Source organism: Hylobates moloch, unplaced genomic scaffold (assembly GCF_009828535.3).
Source record: "Hylobates moloch isolate HMO894 unplaced genomic scaffold, HMol_V3 SCAFFOLD_17, whole genome shotgun sequence".
Lineage (NCBI taxonomy): Eukaryota > Metazoa > Chordata > Mammalia > Primates > Hylobatidae > Hylobates > Hylobates moloch.
The window spans coordinates 10,124,119-10,148,415 of NW_026652292.1; the positions used below are offsets into that span (position 1 = coordinate 10,124,119).

A 24,297-nucleotide genomic window follows, 5' to 3' on the forward strand; every position below is an offset into this window, starting at 1 on the left:
GACAGGACAAAGTCGTTAGCCTAGCAAAGGGGGCCAGAGAGCATAGAATGGCACGTGGAGACTTTTCTACTCACTTACTTGAAATAGTCTTGGTTATCTAGAGGGAAACTGAATTTTATTTCAAATATTCTTGGTTAATTAAGGACCAACCAGACTCTAGAAAAAGAGGATGTGGGGCCAGCAGAATGTGGAGACGCGCAGTGCAGCACAGATAGCACCCAGTTCTGCATGCTGACATCAGGTGGCGGCAGGCGGTGAGGCCTCTGAACTGCTGCCTTCTTTTTTTTTTTTTTTTTTTTGGAGTGGGGGGAGTTTTGCTCTTGTCGCCCAGGCTGGAGTGCAGTAGCGTGATCCTGGCTCACTGCAACCTCTGCCTCTGGGTTCAAGCAATTCTTCTGCCTCAGACTCCTGAGTAGCTGGGATTACAGGTGCCCGTCACCACAACCAGCTAATTTTTGTATTTTTAGTAGAGATGGGGTTTCACCATGTTGGCCAGGCTGGTCTCGAACTCCTGACCTCAGGTGATCCACCCACCTTGGCCTCTCAAAGTGCTGGGATGACAGGCGTGAGCCACCGTGTCCGGCCTGAACTGCTGCCTTCTGAGTGCCTTTCACGCCTCTCGTTGCTGACGTTTTCCTTCCTCCAACAGGATCACATCTACAAGCTGGAGATCTTCACTTACGGTTCATCAACAGGGACGTGGCCCCACGTGGGCTCTGCTTGTTCTGTAAGCTGTGCTAACTCACGGGTTGTTTGGCCCAACTTTGGTAAATGTCAGTTTTATTTATTTTCAAATAATGTCACTTTGAAAAGGGAAAGAATAAACAGCATGAAAATCGATGTGTTAAAGTGCCGGAGAGGCTGGGTAAGTAAGCAGTAAACGAAAGTGTTTGGTGTGCTCTTTCTTCTTCAATTTATGGTTAATAGATTTGTTTGCTTCTCCTCCAGGGAAGTTACTTCTTATGCAATGTCATGTAATTTGGGAGGCAGCAGGAAGAAAAATTATATTTTTAATATCAAGAAGTTATGAACGATTTAAAGAATGAAATAGCTTTTTATTTATCAGGGAGCTAATACCCTGTACTAATGTTTTATAGAAATATCTATTAAACATCATTTTAAACCAATTGAGAATTCACTAAACTTTTTCACTGAATTTCTTTTAAAGTGAGTAATTTGTTCATATTAATGGAAAAATCCAAATATCCATGTCTTCACAGGAATAATGACTATTCATTCACACTGAAAAGATAAAATTAAATATTTGCTTGTCTTTTTAAAAGAAGCCCATATTTGCAACCAAATTACAGGATACACAATTTAAAACAAGTTTTAGTTGGAGTGTGCAAATTTTCATAATTAAGTAGATCAAACTTTGCAGAAATAAGTGATGAAAACTTTAAAAGGGAATAGCATGATGGGGGATTTTATATTAATCATTTATATTTAAGGAGAAATCATTATACTCTCACTTTTTCTAGCTTAGGAAAACAAAATAGTGTTTGGGAAGAAATTATCCCCAATACTATTTCAGGGAACAAAAATGCCAGGAAGAACTTTGGACAATGATACTCCTTCTGGGAAAGAAAGGCCATCTGAAAGAAAGGAAAAATTAAGCTTTTTCAAACTTTTCCTAATGGAAAAGACAGGGCACATGCAAAATCCCGAACAGATACAAAGCTCAAGGGCTATAAGATAGAAACTTTAAGACAGCTTCAAGTAAAAAGCCTTTATACGTAAAGAAAGAATGTGTTAGTAAGAGAGAGGTGGATCAGCCACGGAGACATTGAAAAAAGGAACATTGTCTTCTGAGGCATTAATTAGGGAAAACATATCCCAGCTTGTCCAGTCTAGGGCATATAATGTTGACCTAAATGCATCAGGCTATCTTATCTTAATGATATTACGCAGTAATTTCAACTGCAAACTCCAAGGATTCTTCTATTTGCAACTAAGTGCAAAGTATTACCTTTTCTATGTATGGATATGTTTAGATAGACACATACTTACCATTTGTGTTACAAATGTCTACAGTATTCAGGACAGTGTTGTGCTATACAGGCCTGTAACTTAGGAGCAATAGACATATCATACAGCCTAGGGTGTGTCAGAAGCTATAACATCTAGGTTTGTGTAAGTGCACCCTATGGCGTTTACGGCGTTTCCATAAGAATGAAATGGACTCAAGATGGATTTCTCAGAACACGTTCCTGTTGTTACGCCATGCATGACTGTATAAAGCACATCTCCTTCTGACTGGGTGGGAGGAAGTGATCTGGACGTGTTGGGGTTGCACCACAGGAGACCCGAGCCCTTGTCACTGGTGGAGCTGCTGAGATGGGCGGCCAACTGTCTTTTCTGAGGAGCTCCTAAGATCACCTTACTCCTCCCCACTGCACTGAACCCTGTCCCCTCCCACTGAAGAGGACTGTCACTGCTGAGCCCCGACTCAATAAAACCACTTCACATCTTTACTAGACACACTGATCAGGACTAAGCTTCCTCTGCTCTAGGACCAGGTGTGGGAAAATGGGGTGGAGTGGGGTGAGTGGTGTGTCTTATCTGTTCCCATGTCCACACAGAGTCCTTCTCATTTTCAAGAACCTGCATTAAGAGTGCTGAATTCAGGCTGGGTGCATTGGCTCATGCCTGTAATCCCAGCACTTTGGGAGGTTGAGGCGGGAGGATCACTTGAGGTCAGGAGTTCAAGACTAGCCTGGCCAACATGGTGAAACCCTATCTCTACTAGAAATACAAAAATTAGCTGGGTGTTGCGGTATGTAGGTAGTCCCAGCCACTTGAGAGGCTGAGGCAGGAGAATCGCTTGAATCCAGGAGGTGGAGGTTGCAGTGAGCCGAGATTGTGCCACTGCACTCTAGCCTGGGCAACAGAGCAAGACTCCGTCTCAAAAGAAAAAAAAAACAGTGCTGAATTCAGCTGACACATGCCCCTCATCCCTGGCCAAGACTGGGATGAGCTAGTTTGGGGCTCATGATACAACACTTTAAAAATACTTTCTCAACAAGATTCTTTTTAGCAGATGAATAACATTGGCAGCCAACTGAACTTAACGTAAAAATAATAATAATTCCTCTTCTTACCTGTGGCTAATGCAAGAGTAAACCACAGAAAATAAATGTCCTTGGAGCTTTGTAGCCAGAGTGTGATTATCATTAACATTACTTTGTGAAGGGGCCTTTCTCAAGGTCACTCTAGAATTAGAGGCACCGTGGGACCAAGCACTCATCCATTTTATGGGTTAGAATGACTAATTGAGGGTCTGAGTTTGGTTATAATCGTAAGCAAAGGCACAGTGCAGATACTTTGACGGGCTTAGTAACATTCTTATGTACATAAAGATAGATGGAAAAAATTAGGGTTGTATATTATATTGTTGTCCTTTAGGACAAGATACTGAAGTGGGAATAGAATAATAAAAATAAATAAACGACTCAGTGGCACGGGGAAATGAGCTGTGGAAGTTAGCCAGCCAGCCTTATGCACATACTTCAGCTGGAGATAAAGTCCTAAGTATCCATGACTAAATATAATGCGACTATACAGGAGTGCAGATCACAGTTGTTTTATTGAGCTAGCTGCTAGATTAAAAGGTAAAAAAGTATGCTCTGCAAGCTTTTACCTACAGTTCACCCTGAAATGATGATAATAGCCACAACGGGATCTTTAGGATATGGACTGGTGATATTTTAAATGGGAAATGCAGTCATGTTTCACAGAAAATCCAGAAAGCATCAGGTCTGTGCACAGCTGCTAGTGTCGACATCCTTAAATGACACTGATATGGTGTCACATCCCCTGCGTAAGAACCTCAAATGACTTCTGGCTGTCCATAGTATCAGAAAAATCCATGCAATGTTCAGAAGCTAGTTCAATGTCAGGAGGAAAAGGAAAGGTTGGCTCATAAATGAAAGCAGAACACAGAAATCAGATCCGTGTGTGGGGACACCCTCATTTCATGGCCATCGAGTCAAGAGGTTGGATATGAACCTTCTTTGGCCGAGACAGCCACATCTTGGCTTGTAGAACTCAATCTTGCTACAGGTAGTGTTTGGTTTTGTAGCTAAGCTACAGAGGGGAATGGCCTTGTGCACAGACAAAAACAGAAAAACATCTCTGGTCTGGGTTGTTTGTTGAGTGTGTGGGCACTGTTCGGGGACAGGCAGCATCTCTGAGTTGTCTATCTCCTCCTCTTCTCAGTGCTGCATCCTCAGGTGGCTCCTTGGCTTCCTAGCTTGGCAGCCCCTCTCTTATTTTCTTACTGGAGTGACCATAATAGATTCCTAGGACTGTCAGAACTGAGTACCACAAACTGGGTGGCTTAAAAACAACCGAAATTTATTATCTCACAGTTCTGGAGACCAGAAGTCTAAAATCAAGGTGGCAGCAGGGCTGTGCTCTCTCTGAAGGCTGTTGGGAAAATTCCTTCCCTGCCTCTTCCTAGCTCCTGGTGTTTCAGCAATTCTTAGTTATCCCTGAATTGTGGCTGCAACACTCCAATCTCTGCCTTTGTCTTCACAAGGCCTTCTTCTCTGTGTATCTCTCTGTGAACATGTCCTCTTATTATAAGATGCCATTCACTGGATTTAGGGCCCACCCTTATCTAGTATGACCTGATCTTCCTTAACTAATTGTATCTGCAAAGACCCTATTTCCAAATAAGATCACATTCTGGGGTTCTGGGTAGACAAGAATTTTGGGGGAAGAGTTATTCAACACACCACAGTGACTTCAGCCAACATGAGCTTGCCCAGAGTGGAGCCAGCTCAATGTTCCCTGGTTAGCGTTCAGACCATGATCCCTCAACACGTGTTTTCGGCTGAAGGTGATGATTACAGTGGCCACAGGTTAAGAGATGAATTTGATCACACGATGTGCAAGGAAACAACAATGAGTGCAAAACTGAATTGATTTCAAGGTCTGAACCTTACTCTATATGAAATTCATTTCCCTGGAGGACTCCTTAATCATAAAACAGAGAAGACTAACAAAATAACCTCATCTATTCTTACATCCTAAAGCCTCTCCAACATTTTCCCACATTTGTTTGGGGCCATATTTTAAAATGTTTTTTTCTTAAAAATGGATGCTTGAATCTGGCAGAATTGGAGCAAAAGGAACAACTAGCAAAGGGGAAGAAATGAAGAAGGGAGCGTTAGTGTGCCTAGGATTGGGGGTGGTGGGGAAGAAGTAGTGGAGACAGAGAGTAGAGATGAAGCCCTTCCCTTCTGATCACTCACAGCTCTAACCCCCGCAACCCCACCTCCCCATGCCGCTTGGCCTCTCACAATCTAGCTGCCATCATCCTTGTTAACTCAGGCCTCCAACAAAATTTAAGACTTTTTTTTCCCCATTTCTATCCTTTTTCCTCAGTGACAGATAGATACTCCAGGAACACACAGATAGATCTGCTTTTCAAAAATTCAATTTCTTGTCCCCAAATGAATTTCAAACGAAAAAGGACTAAGGGCATTAACTTTTCATTTTATATTTCATATGTGCTTAAATTTTTGGTATGTCAACATGATACAGCTTCCCATGAAGATTTTCCATTCCTTTCTAGGGAAGGCAAAGCAAGTGTCTCCTCTCTTTAGAATGCTCCCTGTGAATGTGCCTCCTTCACTAGTCTAGGACCTGGAGGTGGTAGGGAATGGGGTGGCATTGGGGCATGAAGTGGGGACAGCCACTGATATTGGTACAATATCCACTGCCTAGAGGAAAGCCTGAGAAACTGGACAGAGCCTATTAAGCCTGCATGAAATTGTCTAAAGACAGAATAGTGTCAGCTTGTCAGATTCTGGCTAAGACTTAGGCAGATTTTACTGACTTAAATTTATCTCTAATAAGCTTTTGGACATTTAAGAGCAATATAATTTGCATTTATAGATTTTTTTTCAAAAAAATGAAAAGGTGACCTCTTTAAAAACAGTAATTCCTTCAATTCTTAACCTTGGCTCCCCACCCTGAAATCACATAAACAAGTCTGAATCCTGCTGGGAACAAAAATCAAGAGTAATGATTTTCAATAACGAGCTGATGAATTTACTTTTACCTACCACATGCTCCTTCTGCTGGATTTCCAAGCTACACTAGTTTAGGAAATAGTATTCCAGGAAAAGAGTTCTATTTTCTTGGATTTTTTTATTTTCTTTATATATTCCTGAAACAATAGCTACAGAAGCAAATCAAAAATATCAACTCATCTTAAAGTCATCGGCAAAAGAAGAAAGGAGTCTGAGTGCTGGAAAAACAATGTCAACATTATTATCTAAAATATGCCTTAAAATATCGTCTTATCTTAAAACACAAAAAGGCACCCATAGTTCTAGTTGTCTACATGAACATTAAAGGTGGAGGTCAAGAGAAGAGACTTGCACTGGGCTGAGTGGCTAACGCTGTCCAAAGTACCTATGCACTCCGTAGGTCCTAGCAGGGAAGAATTTGAAGTAAGAAAGAAGGGAGAGGGAGAAGACAACTGGCATTTAAAAGCCAAATGATGTTGGCCACATGGATGCCACTCCGTTTATCTCTGGAAGCAAATTTAAGGAACCAACAGAGAGGAAAGTGTTGCCCCGTCAGCAGGTGGTGGTTGTGTATTGTTTTAAGCACAGATCTGTTAGCAGTCTCCTATCCCATAACTTGGAATTTCCTCTCTGTGTGGTAGGGTGGGGATGGTCTGAAACCAGAGTCAGGATGTGGCTCAAGTCCTGGCTTCACGACTTAACTACACATGAGCTCATTGGGCTACGATGCATATGAGAATCAACAATGTATCTGAAGTGGAACTTTTCAGGCCCCTGGAAGACAGAGATTTTATGAATAATAACACTTACTTTAATTTTATTTAAAAATCTAGTCTCTATTGATGGTGCATCTCAAACTCTCCTAGAGTCCTTTCAACACTGGGTAGCGAGTGCCGGCCTCTGCTGCCCTCTATGATGCTTTCCCATTGCATCATTTCTATTCTCAGCCCAATCTCACCTGACCCTTCAAGCCTTTTTTGACCACACCTGGCTGTCAGTCATTTTCTCACCAGTTTTTCCTCCTGCACTGCCATGATCATAACACTAAATTGCCACTAGGCTGTTGTGCTGGGGCTCACCGGGTGAGTGCCATTTCTTCCACTCAGTCATGAGTTTCTGCAAGGCAGAGTCTGCCCTCTATCAGCCTCCTTAGCCCTCCCCAGCACAAAGCAGGTGGTCAGCAAATGCTCCTGGGATAAAACTGTTGCATAGCAGAAGCAGCAAAGGAAGTCATTTCTTTAATGTGAATAGTGATCTTGGCTTTGTTGGAAAAATGAAGAATGTAAATGTACTTGCATACTAAAATCTAAAGCCTTCTATCATGATATGGATGACTGTGACTGTTCTGGTGTCACAGATGTCTGCATGGCAAACTAAATCAAATGGCATCATTTTTTGCTTCCTATTATGTGGTCACTCCTGGCCAGCAGCAGAAGCAGCAGCAATTGTTGAGCTGCTGTATATGTGAATAGACAGGGATGGGGAGTCATTCTGGTCTCACCAAACTGTGCTCTAGCACCACAACCCAGACCCTAAACTCAGCCAGATGATGTGTAAAGGGGACCGTGAGCCTACACTGGTCTAGCTTCTTCATCTACTTTTTCATCAAAGGATGTCAAATGTACTTTCATAAAGGTGGTAGCCTATATCCTTTCAAACACCACGAAGACAAACTTATGCTACTATATCAATCAGAGAGCATTTTAACAGACAGAGCTAGCCAGGTCCTTATTGATTACACTTCTACAATTGCTTCTGAGATAGTTCCTTCTGCAGTCTTCACTAGGGACCCTGACACTCCGAAAGTAGGGAATGCTAGCAAGGGAAAAACACTTTTAAATAGTTGTGAATAAGTGAAATGGAAAAAAATCAGGCATGGGAGTTCAGAAGAGCCTACAATTTTAGCTTTGGAGGAGTTATATTTCTTCTGGTGGGACAGACGTTTGCTAAAGGATAACAGAATTTAAGGGGTTATGAAATGGATGCCTCAGTAGCGGGTTTCAGAGTACTGTATATTTGCCATATGGTAGCACCTATCCAGAGAAATCATGTCAGATGTTCATGATTTCGTGACTCGGGCGAAAAGCAGAATTGTCAGAGGATTCCCATTCCTGCCCATGAACACATGTAGATATTTGTGGAGGCAGGCTCTTATCTTGCTCTGTGCACACACATTCACACAAACACACACCACCTCTCAGGACTGGAGGCTGAGAGCATTGTGATGAATATTCATGAGATGATGATTATTAATGCCACTGAGGTGGATTTTGTTCCTTCTCAGTAGAGACTGGTTGTTACACCTAGAAACTGATCAACTGTAGGAGAAATGGCAGCTTTGAACCATTTCAACTAAAGCAATCCTGTATGTTTCACTTTGAAAATATAGATTATTTGGCTATGTATTTTTAATCACCCCTTTGCCCCTATCCCAGCAACTTCATCCAGCAGAGATTTGCAACTTTGGTACAAAATACAACACTTTTGGGAGCACTGTTTCTAGAGTTTAGAAGAATCATATCTTGATAACTACTTTCCTTCCCAAGAGCAAAAATTAAACAAGACATAAAGTTGGTTCTAAGAAATCTCAATAGATTCCTGATGATTTTTGTGAAAAATGCATCAGGAGAGAATCACAACACATTTGCTACTTTTATTATTTAAAAAAAACCATTTAATATAAGAGGCCTTATTAAAAAGCTATTTCTAAGAATTATAGAATCTTACAGTCAAACAGAGAATTTTTAAAAGGAGAGTATTTTTTAAAACAGCTACTTGTGACAGTTAACCAGATCCCTATGTATCTGTTATGAACTCTGCCCAACCAGTCAGCCTGCCTGGTTGTGCTATATGCATGATATAATGTGAAATTACCAAGAACTATTGTTTTCGGCCAAAGAAAATGACTTATTTTGGGTTGGAATAAAATGTTTGTTTTTCACCTTAGACCTAAGAAATCACATGAAATAAGTCTAACATTAATTAGGTAGAGAAATACCTATATGTCTTTATTACCTGGTTAGAAAATTTAAAATTAACCTCTTATACTCTGTTGCCACATCAACATTCATCTTTTCAGAATGGTCTGATCCTCAGTAAAAGAGCCACTAAAGTTATGCAAAGAGACAGTGTCTGGCCAGGGGAAGATGGTGGGAGGAGGCACTCGTGACACAGGACTGACCTTAGGCACCCGGTGGCGTTACGCAGCACCTGTGATGAATGCAGCTGTATTTTCCGATCATCCTGAAGAGGCGAATTTTCCCAGCCTGAGTGGGGGATAATCACCGCGTTGGTCAGTACTGCCAGGGCATCCTGGATGATTGGCATTTTGAGTGCATCGCATGAGGAGAGGTTCCAAAGGACTCCTGCAAGAGACACACAAAAAGAGCTTTTGGGTGGCCACGGGTTTTTCTCATCTCAAAACTGTCTTCCTTACTTGAGTTAACGGAACTGGCAGGAAGGATGAAGATACTGTGGACGCACATCCTAGAGTGTGCCCTGAATTTTAAAACATGCGTGTGAACCCATTAAAAGCATTCTGTGAAAAATGTGATGAGTGAGCGGAGGAACTGTGACATGATTATCTTTATTTCCTCAGGGAGCATCATCAAGGTTGAGAGGTCTGATTGAACTGAGGCTACCAACAACGCTTCTGTTCCATTTTAATACAATGGACCCAAGTTGCTAAATTCTAACCAAGACCAAAGAGATGTGAAAGTTATCTGAAATGGATGAGTAGAGCATCTTTGTTTTACCCAAGACCTCAGTGTGCACATGTGGTTGCCATGAAAGCTAAGTGCCATAAACAACCAGCTACCATGGGTAGGACCCTTATGAGAATCCAGCATCAGGTCAGATGACAACTGGCTCAACAAGCAATTTAAACTGTTGCCCCTTGTGACAGTTTTGTCAGCTTTTCTCTGAAAGCAATGCTCATGGAGGACCTACAGAATGGTCCTCCTTCAGTAATGACAACGGGAGAGGTGGGAAGAAGAGGGCATGTCCACAACGGACAGAGCGTCAAAGTAATTCATGCAGGCAGAGCAATGTGAAATGTTAAGGACAAACAGAATGCTTTAGGCTTTTAAATATTTTTTAAAAGGAGATATTCTAGAAAAGGTCATAAACATTGCATCTATAACATCATTTGAAAATGCTTTTAAATAATTATTCTTTTTTTGTTAGAACAGTCTACATAAACAAAAAAAGGAACAGAGAATAACATTCTATTTTTCTTTGAAAGAAAGCCTGTATGCACCCTCAACCTAAACAGGTACCATCACTGCAGATATTGGAAATAAAATACTATAGTTGTCTTTAGAAATAGAACTTCTAGCTTATGTTTCTAACGAGCTTTCAATATATTTTAATGAAATGGGATTTTGTTCCATCTACTGTGTTACGAATAGAACAAACAGAACATATTTATTTCTAAACTTTGTTTTTATTGGTTCCTTGCGTTGCACATGTTGAACTATCCAAGGACATTAATAATACAAATATGACTGTTAATAACTAAATAAGTGACTATAAAAATAAAGTGACTACAAAGTTCAATAAAAATGTGACTACAGAGGCAAACTCAACTGTCTTTAGAAATAACATTTACTGGAAATTTTATTTAAGTGAATGCAAAGGAAACAAAATGTTTGTAGGGCCTGGCATGCATAAAATAATCCTTCAGTACAGGGGGTTAACTTGAAGGCAAATCTAGTTTGTCTTTTTTTATGAATACAGTTTTATTGAAGCACAGCCATGTCTGTTCATTTCTAAATTTTTTACATCTGCTTTTGTCCTATGAAGGAATAGCTGGGTTATTAGTGACAGAGACTGTACAGCCCACAAACCATAAACAATTTACAAACTGTCCCCTTACAGAAAAATTTTGTCCAACCGTGCTTTAGTGAATTTGACCATTTTATATCCACTTTTGTTTGTGCTTGTATTGCCATTAGTATCCTAAATTGAGTACACAAAAAATGCTCAATGGTACACAGAAGGTGCTCAGAATATATTCTGATTTGGACTAATTTGAAATACTAGGAATATGAACATATGCATTTATCTTGTTCTAAATAAAATACAAAACTGCTTATTCATCCACTGAGAAACGTTTTACCAAAGTTTGGTAATTTAAATAATCAAAATAACCTCATTCATTTCCAGCCTCACAAAAACGTTAATTTTTAGAGTAAAATAATTGATTTTGCAGTTTTAAATAGTATATTAAAAAGAAATTAGTATCTACCCCAGTATTTGAGGATAACTTTCAGGAATATCATGTTAAGACATTTGTGTTTGTTCTTCAAAGTATACAATGAAAAAAATATAGGAACAAAATGTGCATTTTTTTCATTCCCAAATCCAGACTTAAAATACCAATATCTAAAAATTGAGGCTAATAAATGTTTTAAAATATGGATGACATATTTTGCTGTACAGTATATATCCTTTAAAAACTAAATAGCAGGCCGGGTGCAGTGGCTCACACCTGTAATATCAGCACTTTGGGAGGCTCAGGCAGCTGGATCACAAGGTCAGGAGCTTGAGACCAGCCTGGGCAACATGGCAAAACCCCATCTCTACTAAAAATACAAAAATTAGCTGGGTGTGGTGGCGTGTGCCTATAATCCCAGCTACTTGGGAGTCTGGGGCAGGAGAATTGCTTGAACCTGGGAGTGGGGTGGGTTGCAGTGAGCTGAGATCATTCCACTCTACTCCAGCCTGGGTGACAGAGCAGGATTACGTCTCAGGAAAGCAAGCGAGCAAACAAACAAACAAAATAGTAAAGAGAAACCTTTGCATTTTTTTTACATGCAATGAGTATGAAAATCTCAAGGCTTTCTATGAGAATACAGCTATTTTTACTGTTTTCTTACAAGCAGAAAAGAAATAGGGAAAGGGAGGAAGGAAATCAAAGAAAACCTAAAGGCCAAATCTAGTACCCGACAAGAAGTGAAAGAATGGAAAGGCAGATGCAGTCTGGGATATCTTTTTATAGGCTGTTCTATCTCCTTCACTTTTCTCATTAAATCATTAATTAGTATAACCTAATTCAGAATCACTCACAAACACAAGTTCACATTCATTCCACCTTTCCAGGCTGTCTCCATCTGCGAGTCACATTCCAGTGAACTGATCACAGTACTTGATCCATATCTCTGAACCTTCTATCTTAATTTATAACTGCAATGCACAATGCTTCCTGAACTTATTACAACTGCAATGAATCTCTATCGAGCAACTTTATCACCTCTGGGTGAAGTCTTGCTAAAGTGGATGTAACGTGGCAGATTTTCTTGAGGGGGAATTCAGCAAACCAGCTGCATGGGGTCGTCAAAATTTTGAGTTTTGGTTAGATTATCTGGACATGAGACAGGTTTAAGCATAGAAGCAGCAGTTTCTGGAGACAACTGAGATGAAGATTTACATCATCTGGCAGGAGTAAAAGTGGGAAACAACTGGGAATTCCACATCTTTCCTGCTACACACACATACACACACACACACACACCTCTTGACTGACGGAAGAGAGATTAGTGGAGAGAACTGGACGTATCTAGGCATCCTCTGAACAAATGGAAAACAAATTTTTTGCTCAAACTCTTACTTCACTCCTCCCTCCCCTTTTCCATAGTGGTTTAAAATATGTCCACAAATTCTTGGACATTTCCTTCAAATGGTGGAGCCTAATTCTTCTCTCCATGAGTGGGGATTCAATTTAGTGACTCATTTGTGACCAATGAAACATGGTGGAAGTGACTGCGACTTGAGACCATGTCATTAAAAAGGCTTTGCGGCTCCCTCCAAACCCTCTCTCAGATTGTTATTTGAGGGGAAGCCAATTGTCATGCCATCATGACCCTCAGGCAGCCTTATAGAGAGACCAGCATGGCAAAGAACTAGGGCTTTCAGCCGAAATTCTGGAAGTGGATTTTCCAACCCCAACCAAGCCTTTGAATGACTGCAGCCTCATGACAGACCCTGAGCCAGGACTGCCCAAATCTGCGGCTCCTACTTGCACTCCTCACACTTAGACAGTGGGTGACATAAATGTTGGTTGTTTTAAGCTGCTAAATTGTGGAGTCATTTGTTATGCAGCAATAGACAATATACCTTTCCTTTCCTATGAAGCTCCCACACTCTCTGTTGCTTTCTTCTCTCTGCTTCACTTTCCTATCCCCTTGCCTTTCTACAATGGATGGACTCATTTTTCCCTCTCACCTTTCCACGACACTTTAATTCTTACTCCTCTCTTACCTAAATCCACTTGTTCCCTTATCCTTCCAAATTCCAATGTGAGAGTATACAAGATATAGCAAGGATGATCCAGCTACACTTTGTAACTAAATTTAAAATGCATTTTAAGTGACAAGTATTTAATTTAATAAAATGTATCATTCTTCACCTTTGCAATTCAATAAGTGACCCAACACTTTCTTTAATTTGGAATAATCCTGCTCTTATTTCCAATTGCTGCCTTAACAAATCACCACACAGGGGCTTGAAAGACACAAATTTATAGGTTTGTGTTTGGAGGTCTGGAGTCTGAAATGGGCTGACAAGGCTGGCTCCTTCCAGAGGATCCTGGGGAGGATGTGTTTCCTCATCTTGTCAAGCTCCTGGGGGCTGCCTGCATCGCATTCCTTGGTTTGAGATCTTACATCCCTCTGACTTTGGCTTCCATCATCACATCTCCTTCCTGGACTCTGACCCTCCTACCTCCCTCTCATAAGGGCACTCTGATCACATTGAGCCCACCGGGATAATCCAGGATAATCTCCCCATATGAAGCCCTCCTACCTTAATTATACCTGCAAAGTCCTTTCACCATGAAAAGTAACATTTACAGGCTCTGGGAATTAGGGCGTGGGCTTTTTTTGGAGGGTAGGGGCATTATTCAGTCTACTACATATCCCCCCTTCAAAAATAACCTATTATGCGTAAAATAAAATTAAACTTCTCATGGCAGCCTCATGATCAGGCCTTTCTCTAAATCTCTAAATTCATCTTGAATCACATTCATTCATTCATCCGTTCCATAGTATTAAGGACCTACTACATGCATGGTTCTGTTTGACGTGGAGTGAAGACATCAGTGAAGAAAACAAAAAATCCCTGTGCTGGTGGCCCAGGTACCATATAGCTCTAGTCACTATGCTCCAGCCAAAATGGCCTGTTTCTTCTTGAACACACAAGCTCCTTTGTGTCCCAGATCCCTGGACTTGCTGCTGCCTCATTCTGGAACATTCTTTCCTAGATCTTTTCATGGCCAATCCTTCTTCCATTCATGTCACCTTAAATGTGCTAAACTCAGAGAGGCTTTCCTGGATCGGTCTAGTCTACCTTCCCAGACGCTTGCTCTCAGGTCTCCTATTTAATTTCAGCAGAAACCTCAACACTAACTCATTCTGTCATTTGTTCACTGTTCCATCCTCCAACAGGGTCCCAGGCATAAAATGAAAGCAGACACTTGTCTGAATGCCCATCGTATGCAGAACACACAGAGCTACAGAATCCCTGGCATACAGAATATGCCCTGACAAACATGAGTGTTCACCAAACAGGCACTAAAGAAAAATAAAAAATAACAGCTGGATGGTATGATCTTATAGGATGCCATGTGCTGTAAGCATCGAACCTTCTGTAAGTATTATCGTGTTAGCAAAATGACGTCATGCCTAGAAAAAATAAAACAGCAGCTGCAAGATGTAATTTCACAAATAATAAATCCAAACGAGAATAGAAAAATGTTATTTAAGTGGGATTATTTACTTTGAATCTACAGAAATTCTACTTTTAGCTAGTAGAGAAAAATTTATAGCACTGAAACATATCAATCTGCTTTGTATTACAAGGCTTATCTCTGGTGCTTCATTTGGGTAATTTTCTTGTATTAACTCCCTGATAATTCTAAATTAACCCAGGTAATACTAAAATTTCAATCTGAGGAAACACTATAAAACTGATTGGATTCACACCAATTTTCAGCATTCATAACAAATTACCCTGTTTGTTTATATCTGAGGATAATATGAAAAATGGTTTAATATTTTGGTTGATGGTCACTAGAAAATTTAAATTTACCTGATGAAAATATGCTAATTCCTTCCAGATTATAATCTGTGATAAATTTGTTTTATTAGCATCTTTCTTTCATTATTTCCATCCAATAGCTTTCCTTTATCAGTGTAAAATTATTGCTGTTCCAAATATAATTTTGAAAGTTTAATTGAGAAGACATTCACATACACTAAAGATATTTAAAATATAGTTTATTTTTATTTCAGGCACAGAATGGCTCTTTTCCTTGATATTATCCATATTCATGAGCAATGATTGGTTTAATAAAAATTCCTTAATAAAACCTTAATTACTTTCATTTGCTTCTTTATAATGCTTTAATAGAGGGTAACTGTAGTTTCCTTTTACTGAAAGAGATGAAGACTATCTTGGTTAAAAAAAATCCAGATGAACAAAAAGCATGTTTTAATAAAAGCAAGTTTTAAATGATGGTAAAATCAAACACTGCCTGGTGGCTGTGCAGGACTTCATGACAGCCCACTGGCTTGCTTTCAGCTCTTTAGACCTACCACGAGTCCTCTCATGTGGGCGAGGCTCAAACCAAGCCCAAAGGAACGCTGGGCTTCATTCATTTTAAATAAATGTTTATAAAAATGTATTTAAAATTAATTAGTGAATTAAGCATCTACTTAGTGTATTTATGAGGATTTATTTTAAACAAATTTGTCATTTCTTTTGGGAGTGACAGTTTGTGTACCTCGGGGGAGGGGGAGGCAAAAGGAGAAGAATGGGGCCAAAAAGTTCTTTTTTTTTTTTTTTGAGATGGAGTCTCGCTCTGTCACCCAGGCTGGAGTGCCAGTGGCATGATCTCGGCTCATTGCAAGCTCTGCCTCCTGGGTTCACGCCATTCTCCTGCCTCAGCCTCCCAAGTAGCTGGGACTACAGGCACGCGCCACCACGCCCAGCTAAGTTTTTTGTATTTTTAGTAGAGACGGGGTTTCACCATGTTAGCCAGGATGGTCTCGATCTCCTGACCTCATGATCTGCCCGCCTTGGCCTCCCAAAGTGCTGGGATTACAGGCCCGCCACTGCGCCTGGACAAAAAAAGTTCATTTTTTAAAAAAAGCCAGAGTTAGGCCTGGTTGAGGGTGGGAGTGGGAGGGGGAGAGGTATAAAGGGGCCCTCACCACTACCTCCTCCACCCACACCCATTCACACTTTGAGTCCCTAGTGTGTGGAGGTTGAATGATTAAAATATAGAGGCCCAAGACACCCTGAAATCCTGTTATACTATTGTGTGTGTGCATCTGCTACACAAAAGAGTATTTGGATGCATATAAACTCTCAATATGGCCCCGAGAAGCAATAACCCTCAGGAGTGGCTGCCAATTGAGATCAATTTGAGAGTCCTTCTAGATGGAAAACATTCACATACCACACTCACTGAATGCTTTTAAAAAATTACCGTTTATCTTGCGTTGATGCTAGATAGAGTTTACCGAATGTTGCTATCATAACAGCTCCTTAGGCCAAGGGTTCTTGTGGGAGTCCCAGGGGTTCGTTGACCAGAACAAATGACCTCTACGTTTTCCTCCTTAATATTCCAGAAGAGGAACCTGCTGTGGCCTTTGCAGTGGGGATTACACAAAGGTTGATCCTTTTAGAATTTCAACAGGCTGAATCATCATTCTAGGGTGAGTCTCAGAGAGCCGGCAACGGGAAGAAAGGGCCTCTGAGGCTGATAGCCGTGGGAGGCGAAAAGAGAGAATCGGAGTGCCATGGTGCATAACCGTAAACTCTCACTCTACAATTGCCACATAACGCTTCAGGTCCAAATACAGAATTTTTTAAAGAGAATCACTTAGGCACAAATACTGAAAATTAGGTAGAATTATTCTTGCTCATTTTCAAAATACATACAAAATTTATTTAGCCCCAGAATGGATGAAGAATGAGTTGCCCTTGACATTTGAATGTAATCCAGACCTTTGCTGTTGCATACAAGGCAAATTCTGGCTTAAACTGACTAAATTTACCTGGGTCTCCATGCAATGTTGTAAATCCGCAGATTCTAAAACAATTTTGTTATAAGATACAGCCATCAATACTAAAGTACTGTCTCGTTCTAAGCCAAAACTGATCCCAGCAACATTCTGATGTTCAAATTTCAGTACCAGCGCATACATTGAAAGTTTAGATCAAGATGATAAACATTCAGACGGCAAGAATCCAGAAGCCATATTCACTTTTTTTTTTTTTTTTTTTTTTTTCAGACAGTTTCACTCTGGTGCCCAGGTTAGAGTGCAGCGGCGTGATCATGGCTCACTGCAGCCTCCACCTCCCGAGCCCAAGTGATCCTCCCACCTGCACCACTTGAGTAGCTGGGACTTCATGGACGTGCTACCATACCTGACTTTTTTTTTTTTTTTTTTTTGTAGAGACAAGGTCTCACTATGTTGTCCAGCCAGGTCTAGAATTCCTGGACTCAAGTGATCCTGCCGCCTCAGCCTCCCAAAGTGCTGGGATTACAGGCAGGAGCCACTATGCCTGACCCTCACCTAAACTTTTGATTAGTTTAAAAAATAACCTTCACTTTTGTTTTCAGAGCCTGAATTAATTTTATTTAAAATTAGGTAATGTTACAGACAAAAGACTATAACTGACTGATTTTTTAAAAATGAAAATAATCAAAACTCAGATGTATCTACGATCTCTCTTTTCATTCTAAAATGGAGTATGCTTATCCTAGTTTCTTTAGAATTCTTCTATTAAATGTTTACCAAAAAGGCACAACAGATCAGGCTCTATTAATGGAAAATGATGCCTGTCCCAAACTGGATGCCTGTCTGCAACTGGCAATGCAGCTACTATAAGAAGTAGAAAGCTCTTCACACAGTAATTTTTTTAAGTAATTATAATTGAAAATAATTTGTATGTCAATGTTTGGTAGTGGCCATCTGTGAAAGTCATGGGTTCATCTTTGATCACAGCATTTTATAAATGAACCATAGAATTTCCTATTTCTCAATACCCAAGAGATCAACAGTTAGGAATACAAAATTGGGTTTGCTTAGAACTGTAGCCTTCCTCAATGACCTTGGGTGTGCCAGAACTTTGAAAAAATGTCACCAAAGCACCAAGGCTGAGTTGTATAATCTCTGGAAAGTGGTCCTGGAACTCTTTTCCTAAAAGTTATGACAGTTAAAGACTATACTCTTTTATCTGACAGCTGTCATATTCTTCTATGTGTAGAATGATTTCTTATACTTTGTTTTGTTTCTTGGTAGTTTTGTGCCCTGAATTACATACATTAAATAAAGTAACTTAAGTTTGACTTTTCAATAAATAGCATAATGAGGAAGAGGAGAGAGAGAAAGTGAAAGAGAGAGAGAGACAGATTTAGAGACAAAATACCTCCACTATCTGATTAAAAAAAGTAAATGCAGGAGGTGAAAATCACCATAATTTTTGGCTCTGGGTTAAACGATACTGGGACAGATATATTTTCCTATTCCTGTGTTAGACCATGCTGAGATTGATCAAAAATAATTTAAGTGCTTGCTCTAGGAAACACTCGCCTGTGAATGTTTAGGCTGTGAACTAGAGAGCTGGCTTATCAAGAGTAATAGTTTGCTCATCATGACCCATTTCAAGACCCTCCCCTCACTGTGCTACTAGTTAAAACTCTGCCCAATCCCAATGGTTCCCCACCTTGCAATACCCACCTTAAAATCTCCCAGCCAAGGACCTACAGCCTTATAAATACCCTGCCTTCATTTTCCCTTTTGACACTAAGACTCTTTCAAGGGAGCATTTTAGATCCACTGCAGTGAGGGAGGATACATACTTCAGTATGTCTAACAAACCCAGCTTTGCTGATCAATGGGTTTTTATGGTAGTCTTTGGGGACCTGACAGCTGACAAACCATGTAAATTACTGAAAATGGGTGGATGGCTAATGTCACCTTTGGTAAAAAATAGAGTCTGGCAAAGTCTTGAATATTCAGGGGATCCATTATCCATAAAGTCATCACCTTACCTCTGTGCATGGAACAAAGGGTATTGAGCTATTTACATTTCCATTAAATACTATAACCCAGAAGTTACACGGCCAGCACACATCTTGGCAAGGTCCCTAGCTGCCATTCCAAACTTTCTGGGTCTCGAGTGAGCACGCATATATAACCTCTTGCAAAGATAGAGATGGCTATTGCCTTGGGGTTTCTTTTTTTATACTATAGGTAGCACATCTACCTGATAGGTCCTGTTGATGTCAACATAAGGGCTCTAATTGAATTTGTGGAAGCTTGCTTATCCAAGAGTACCCGGATTGGAGACCCTGTTCTGCACTGGGGCCACTTTAAAGAGCACCCTTGGGTTCTATGGCTTTCAAAGAAAAGCAAAGCAACCTTGATGAAGATATGGTGGCATGGTAAAAAGAGTGACAGCTATTTCACAGAGCATCGCTGAACTATATGTCCAAAACAAGACCATATTGGAAAAAAACACAACACAAATTATAGCCGACAATATCTAACATCTTTGAGCTCTTGTCATGCACTAGGGTTTTTGTTAAACACCTTGCATGTATTAACTCATGTAAACCTTCAAACAAGTCCATTTTACAGATGAGAAAACTGAGACACAGAGAAGTAGACTTACCTGTCAAAGTCATTCAACTTTTGGGAAAAATGAAGGTCAGATAAGAGTCTGACTGTGATGCATATGAACAATCAGACAAATGTCAGACACATAAATTTGCTATTTGAAATGGGAGGGAAGTGATGTGGCATGCTATCCTTTCAAGCAGAATATATGAATACAGGAGAATGTTCTGCTTTTCATCTTTTGCCAGTTCCCTTTTCGCCCCAGGTAATGTAGCTTGAGAAATTTAAAAAAGGCATTTGAGTTCACATAAGGAAGAATATTCAGTTTTGTACGTTTTTAATTGACAAATATAATTGTATGTATGTATCTTTATACAACATAATACTTTGAAGTATATATACATTGTGTAATGATTAACCGTAGTTAATTAAAAAGAACTTTCAGCTTTGAAACTACTTTTACAACTGATTTTTCTTGCAAGCAAGCATTTAGTTCTGCTGACCTCTACTAAAACACACACACACACACACACACACACACACACACACACACACACAGAGCTACAACCTTCTGTGGGAAGCATGGAAGAAACATCAGATTGAGATTTGGGGTAATCAAAAAACCCAGTTGTTTGTCTATTTACCACACTAATTTCATGACTAAATCTTTTTTTCAGTTACATCAAAATTGTCTGATACTGTATTAGTCCATTTTCATACTGCTATGAAGAAACACCTGAGACTGGGTAATTTATAAAGAAACAGAGATTTAATGGACTTACAGTTCCACATGGCTGAGGAGGCCTCACAATCATGGCAGAAGACGAACGAGGAGCACAGGGTCATCTTACATGGTGGCAGGCAAGAGAACCATGTGCAGGAGAACTGCCCTTTATAAAACCATCAGCTCTTGGGAGACTTACTCACTATCAAGAGAACAGTATGGGAAAAACCTGCTCCCATGATTCAATTACCTCCCATCGGGTCCCTCCCATGACACGTGAGGATTTTGGGAGCTACAATTCAAGAAGAGATTTGGGTGGGGACAGAGCCAAACTATATCAGATACTGTTGCTCTATCACAATAATGCCAATGATGATCATGAGTCCTCATTGCCTGAGCCATTACCATGTCACATGCACTGTTTAATTAAATCCTGACCACAGCCTTAGAAGAGGGGTACTGATCTGTAAAGGAAACCAAAGATTAAAGCGGCTACAGAAATCTCCCATGGACAGATAATGAATGAGAGAGAGAGCTGGGGTATAAACACAGGCTCTCACACTTCCAATTATATTGCTTCTTCTAGACATTCTAATAAGAGGTTATTTTTCATGGAAAATATACTATCACTGGATAATAATATTAATACTCATCTATAATTTCTGCTGATCATGCTCAAATTTATATTTCTGAGTTTCATTTCTATAATTCTGAATGCGAACATTTATTAGTGCATATTTTCCTCCAAACATATTCTCTTCTTCCTTTTAGTTTTTCAGCAGATATTTTGTGAATGCCTGTTGAGACAAGGCATTGCTAGGTACTCTAAGGAATATACAGTAAATTAATAAGAGTCCAATCGGGGAGACCAAATTACACTTGCCCAGGGAAAAATAAAACACACTTTATAGAGTTGTAGATGCTAAAGTCCATCAACTGTCAGAGGTGGTGTGTCATGAAAATTCTGGCAGTGAAAAGTCACCGTGGGAGGGCATCACAGAAGGTTCTATGAGAGAGGGAGGTCTTCAGCTGGCCCCTGAAGGACGAGCAGAATTAGCCAGAATGAGAGAAAACATTCAGGTATCAAGAAAAAGGGAGCAAAGGCTTACAGATAAGAAAGGGTGATGGATAACAATCATGAAGACCATGGGCCTAATTGTGTAGTAGATGCCACCTAAAATATTAATTGAGTAAAAAAATTCAACAACAAAATCATACTTACCTTCGGACAATTGTGGTCTTACACTAGAACAGTATTAGGTCGGTGCAAAAGTAATTAAAAACAATGACAAAAATGGCAGTTACTTCTGCACCATAATATTTCTCATGTGATCCACTTGGGGGGCATTAAGAAAGATACCTATGCACTGGCTTTATCTCTGGAAAATCTGGAAAGTGATCTGGGGTGGGTCCTGCTACCTAAGAATTTTTTAAAAAAGTAGCCAGAGTGAGGGACCACTGGGGCTGGGAGTTATTTTATCTTAGTCCTGGTGACTTTAACTGACTTCACCAACATCAGCTCCCTCCACTGACTTTCTCCTGAGAAACAGGAAAAAAAACTCTAAGTTATGACTATAGGAAAGTGACTACCGCGTTTCATACGTGAGATCTTCATACTTTAGCCTGATCGTGACTGAACAACTTCATTCATTTATTTATTTGTTCATTTGTCTCATTATCCATCCATTCAGTTGACAAAATATTCTTTGGGTCCAGAACTGTTTCAAGCCTTACAGCAAGCAAACCACTAAAGAATTCAATCTCACAAACATTCAGTAATTTTGGCTCAGTTCCTCTGCAGAGCTGGGAAGACAATGATAGGAAAATGAAAGAAGTGGTCTCAAGCCTCAAGGAGCTTCAGTGGGTGATAGAAGCTAAAACAAGAAAGCTAACACGTGGTATGTGGTTAAGGATGGAGAGCGCCACTGGGGAGGAAATAACAAAGGTTAACGTTGAGAGAAGACGCAGGGTGGAGCTTCCTGGCACTAGCACTACCAAGAACAGGATGTCACAAAGCTAGTAATATGAATTAGGCAGAGAGAAGGTCCTCCTTGGAAATAAAAGGAAGGTCTGTGTGGAGACGGAGTGTTGGAGGATGTATGACAGACACTGAATTCACTCCCTGTGCACATAGCTAGGTTTCCAGCAAGGACTATACAGTTGAAGTAAAGACTCCAGGAAGAGAGTGGGACATAGGTATTGCATGTTTTGGACCTAAGGGAAATCACTGTGTTTTTGTTTTGTAGTGTCTGGACGGCAAAACTGATGTTCAATGATCATTAAAGGCATTTGATTTTCAGCTTCCTACCAGCTCCATATCTACAACACTGTAATGTCTGGCACTGTATACAGTCAGGACTCACATTGTCATAAAAAATGTCAACTTTGCCCACATGCCGAACTTCCCGGGTACCTGTGCCCTCTGGCTTGCAGCCAACCACAGGGTTCAGCTAATGGAAGAATAAGTAGGCAGTCAGAGGGCAGGAGGAGAGAGAGAGCTGGGGAATGTTATGCCCACTCCTCTGTTGTGCCCCTAGGGCTGGGAAGCCTTGTGGCTAGAGCAGCCTCTCTTCATGGCTCCCAATTTTCCCAAGTTCTGGAGACTGTTTGCTTCCACTGCTTCCCACTGCTGAGTCACCAGCTGCTGACCACCCTCTAGATCAGTATACTAACCCTGCCCACTCCTTGGAAGAGTCCCTGCATTGGCTTCTGTAGAGAATCCCAGCTGAGTGTTCTTTTCATGTCCTGTAGGAACCTTGATGAGAGTTGATGTGCAGGGTGCACTTTTTAAAAAGGGCCTCAGAGGCCACTATAAGAAGTTTCAATTTTATCCACCAAGTGCACTGGGAGGGATATCATTAAGCAGGTAACTGTCATTAATTGGGTTTTTGTGTTTGTTTTATAATGTTTCATTCCTTCTTGGTGGATCAATAGCATTAAATAACAAAGTACAAGATAAATTCTCAACTGGGGCTACAAGGTTAGGCTTTGAAAAATCTTTTATTAAAACTTAAGATGAAATTCCCATAACATACAGTTAATAGCTTTAACATGCACAATTCAGGGTTGTTTAGTACATCTGCAGTGATGTGCAGCCATTGCCTCTAACTACTTCCCAAACATTTCCATCACCCCAAAAGGATGGTTGGATTTTAGACACTGTTCTGGAGGCATGCAGCAGAGAACAGGCTGAAGTGCGGTGAAAAGAAGTGGGCAGGCAAGCTAGGAGGCCACTTCAGAACCCTAAGGGAGAAATGGCTGGCAGAGATGGACGTGGTCAAGTATGAGACGTAATTCAGACATAACACTGTGTGGCTGGCAGCTCGGCTGGATGTGGGGGTGCAGGGAGATGGAGACGTTCTGGCCTTGAGCACAGAGGTGAGGAACGCTGGAGGAGGCGGAGGTCTGGCAGGAAGTCGCGGGCTCCAGTTTGGGATGTGTTACGTTTGAGATTCCAGTTAGACATCACTATCGAGAGGCAGCTGGGTGCATGAGTTAGGCACTGCACAAAGGTAGAAATGCAGAGCTCTCAGCATTTAAATGGTATTTAAAGCCATGGGACTGGACGAAGTCACAGAAGTAAAGAAATAAAGGGTTCAAATTAAGAACCATCAGCCCAGGGCTGGTCCCAAGCATGCTTGCTTGAAGAGTCTGGTGGTGAAGGTAATTAGGTATAAAGAAGAAAAAGCAGTGTAAAAAAATGTAGTTGCACAAACTGTTAATCTTGGGATGGTTTGCTACTCTTGAGTGTCAGTGGACACCTTCTTCTGTTAGTTGCTGACTTTTTTTTTTTTTTTTAAATATCACAAGTAATTTGAAACTGTTTCTCTTTTATTGTGCGTATTTGTAAAATATACTGAGCCACAGTTCTCATTTAAAAGCATCTGTTTCAGGACTATCA

General features: G+C 40.5%; 1 protein-coding gene across 7 annotated transcripts in view; it reads right to left on the reverse strand.

Annotated features, from left to right (window-relative positions):
* The window catches only part of CTNND2 (catenin delta 2), a 931,369-nt gene that overhangs the window by 178,014 nt on the left and 729,058 nt on the right, over positions 1-24,297 (reverse strand). For all 7 annotated transcript variants that reach the window (XM_032135942.2, XM_032135940.2, XM_032135941.2 and 4 more), the window contains one exon: positions 9,223-9,406. In XM_032135942.2, coding sequence (XP_031991833.1) covers positions 9,223-9,406 — 184 coding nt within the window. The remainder of the gene's footprint in view (positions 1-9,222; positions 9,407-24,297) is intronic.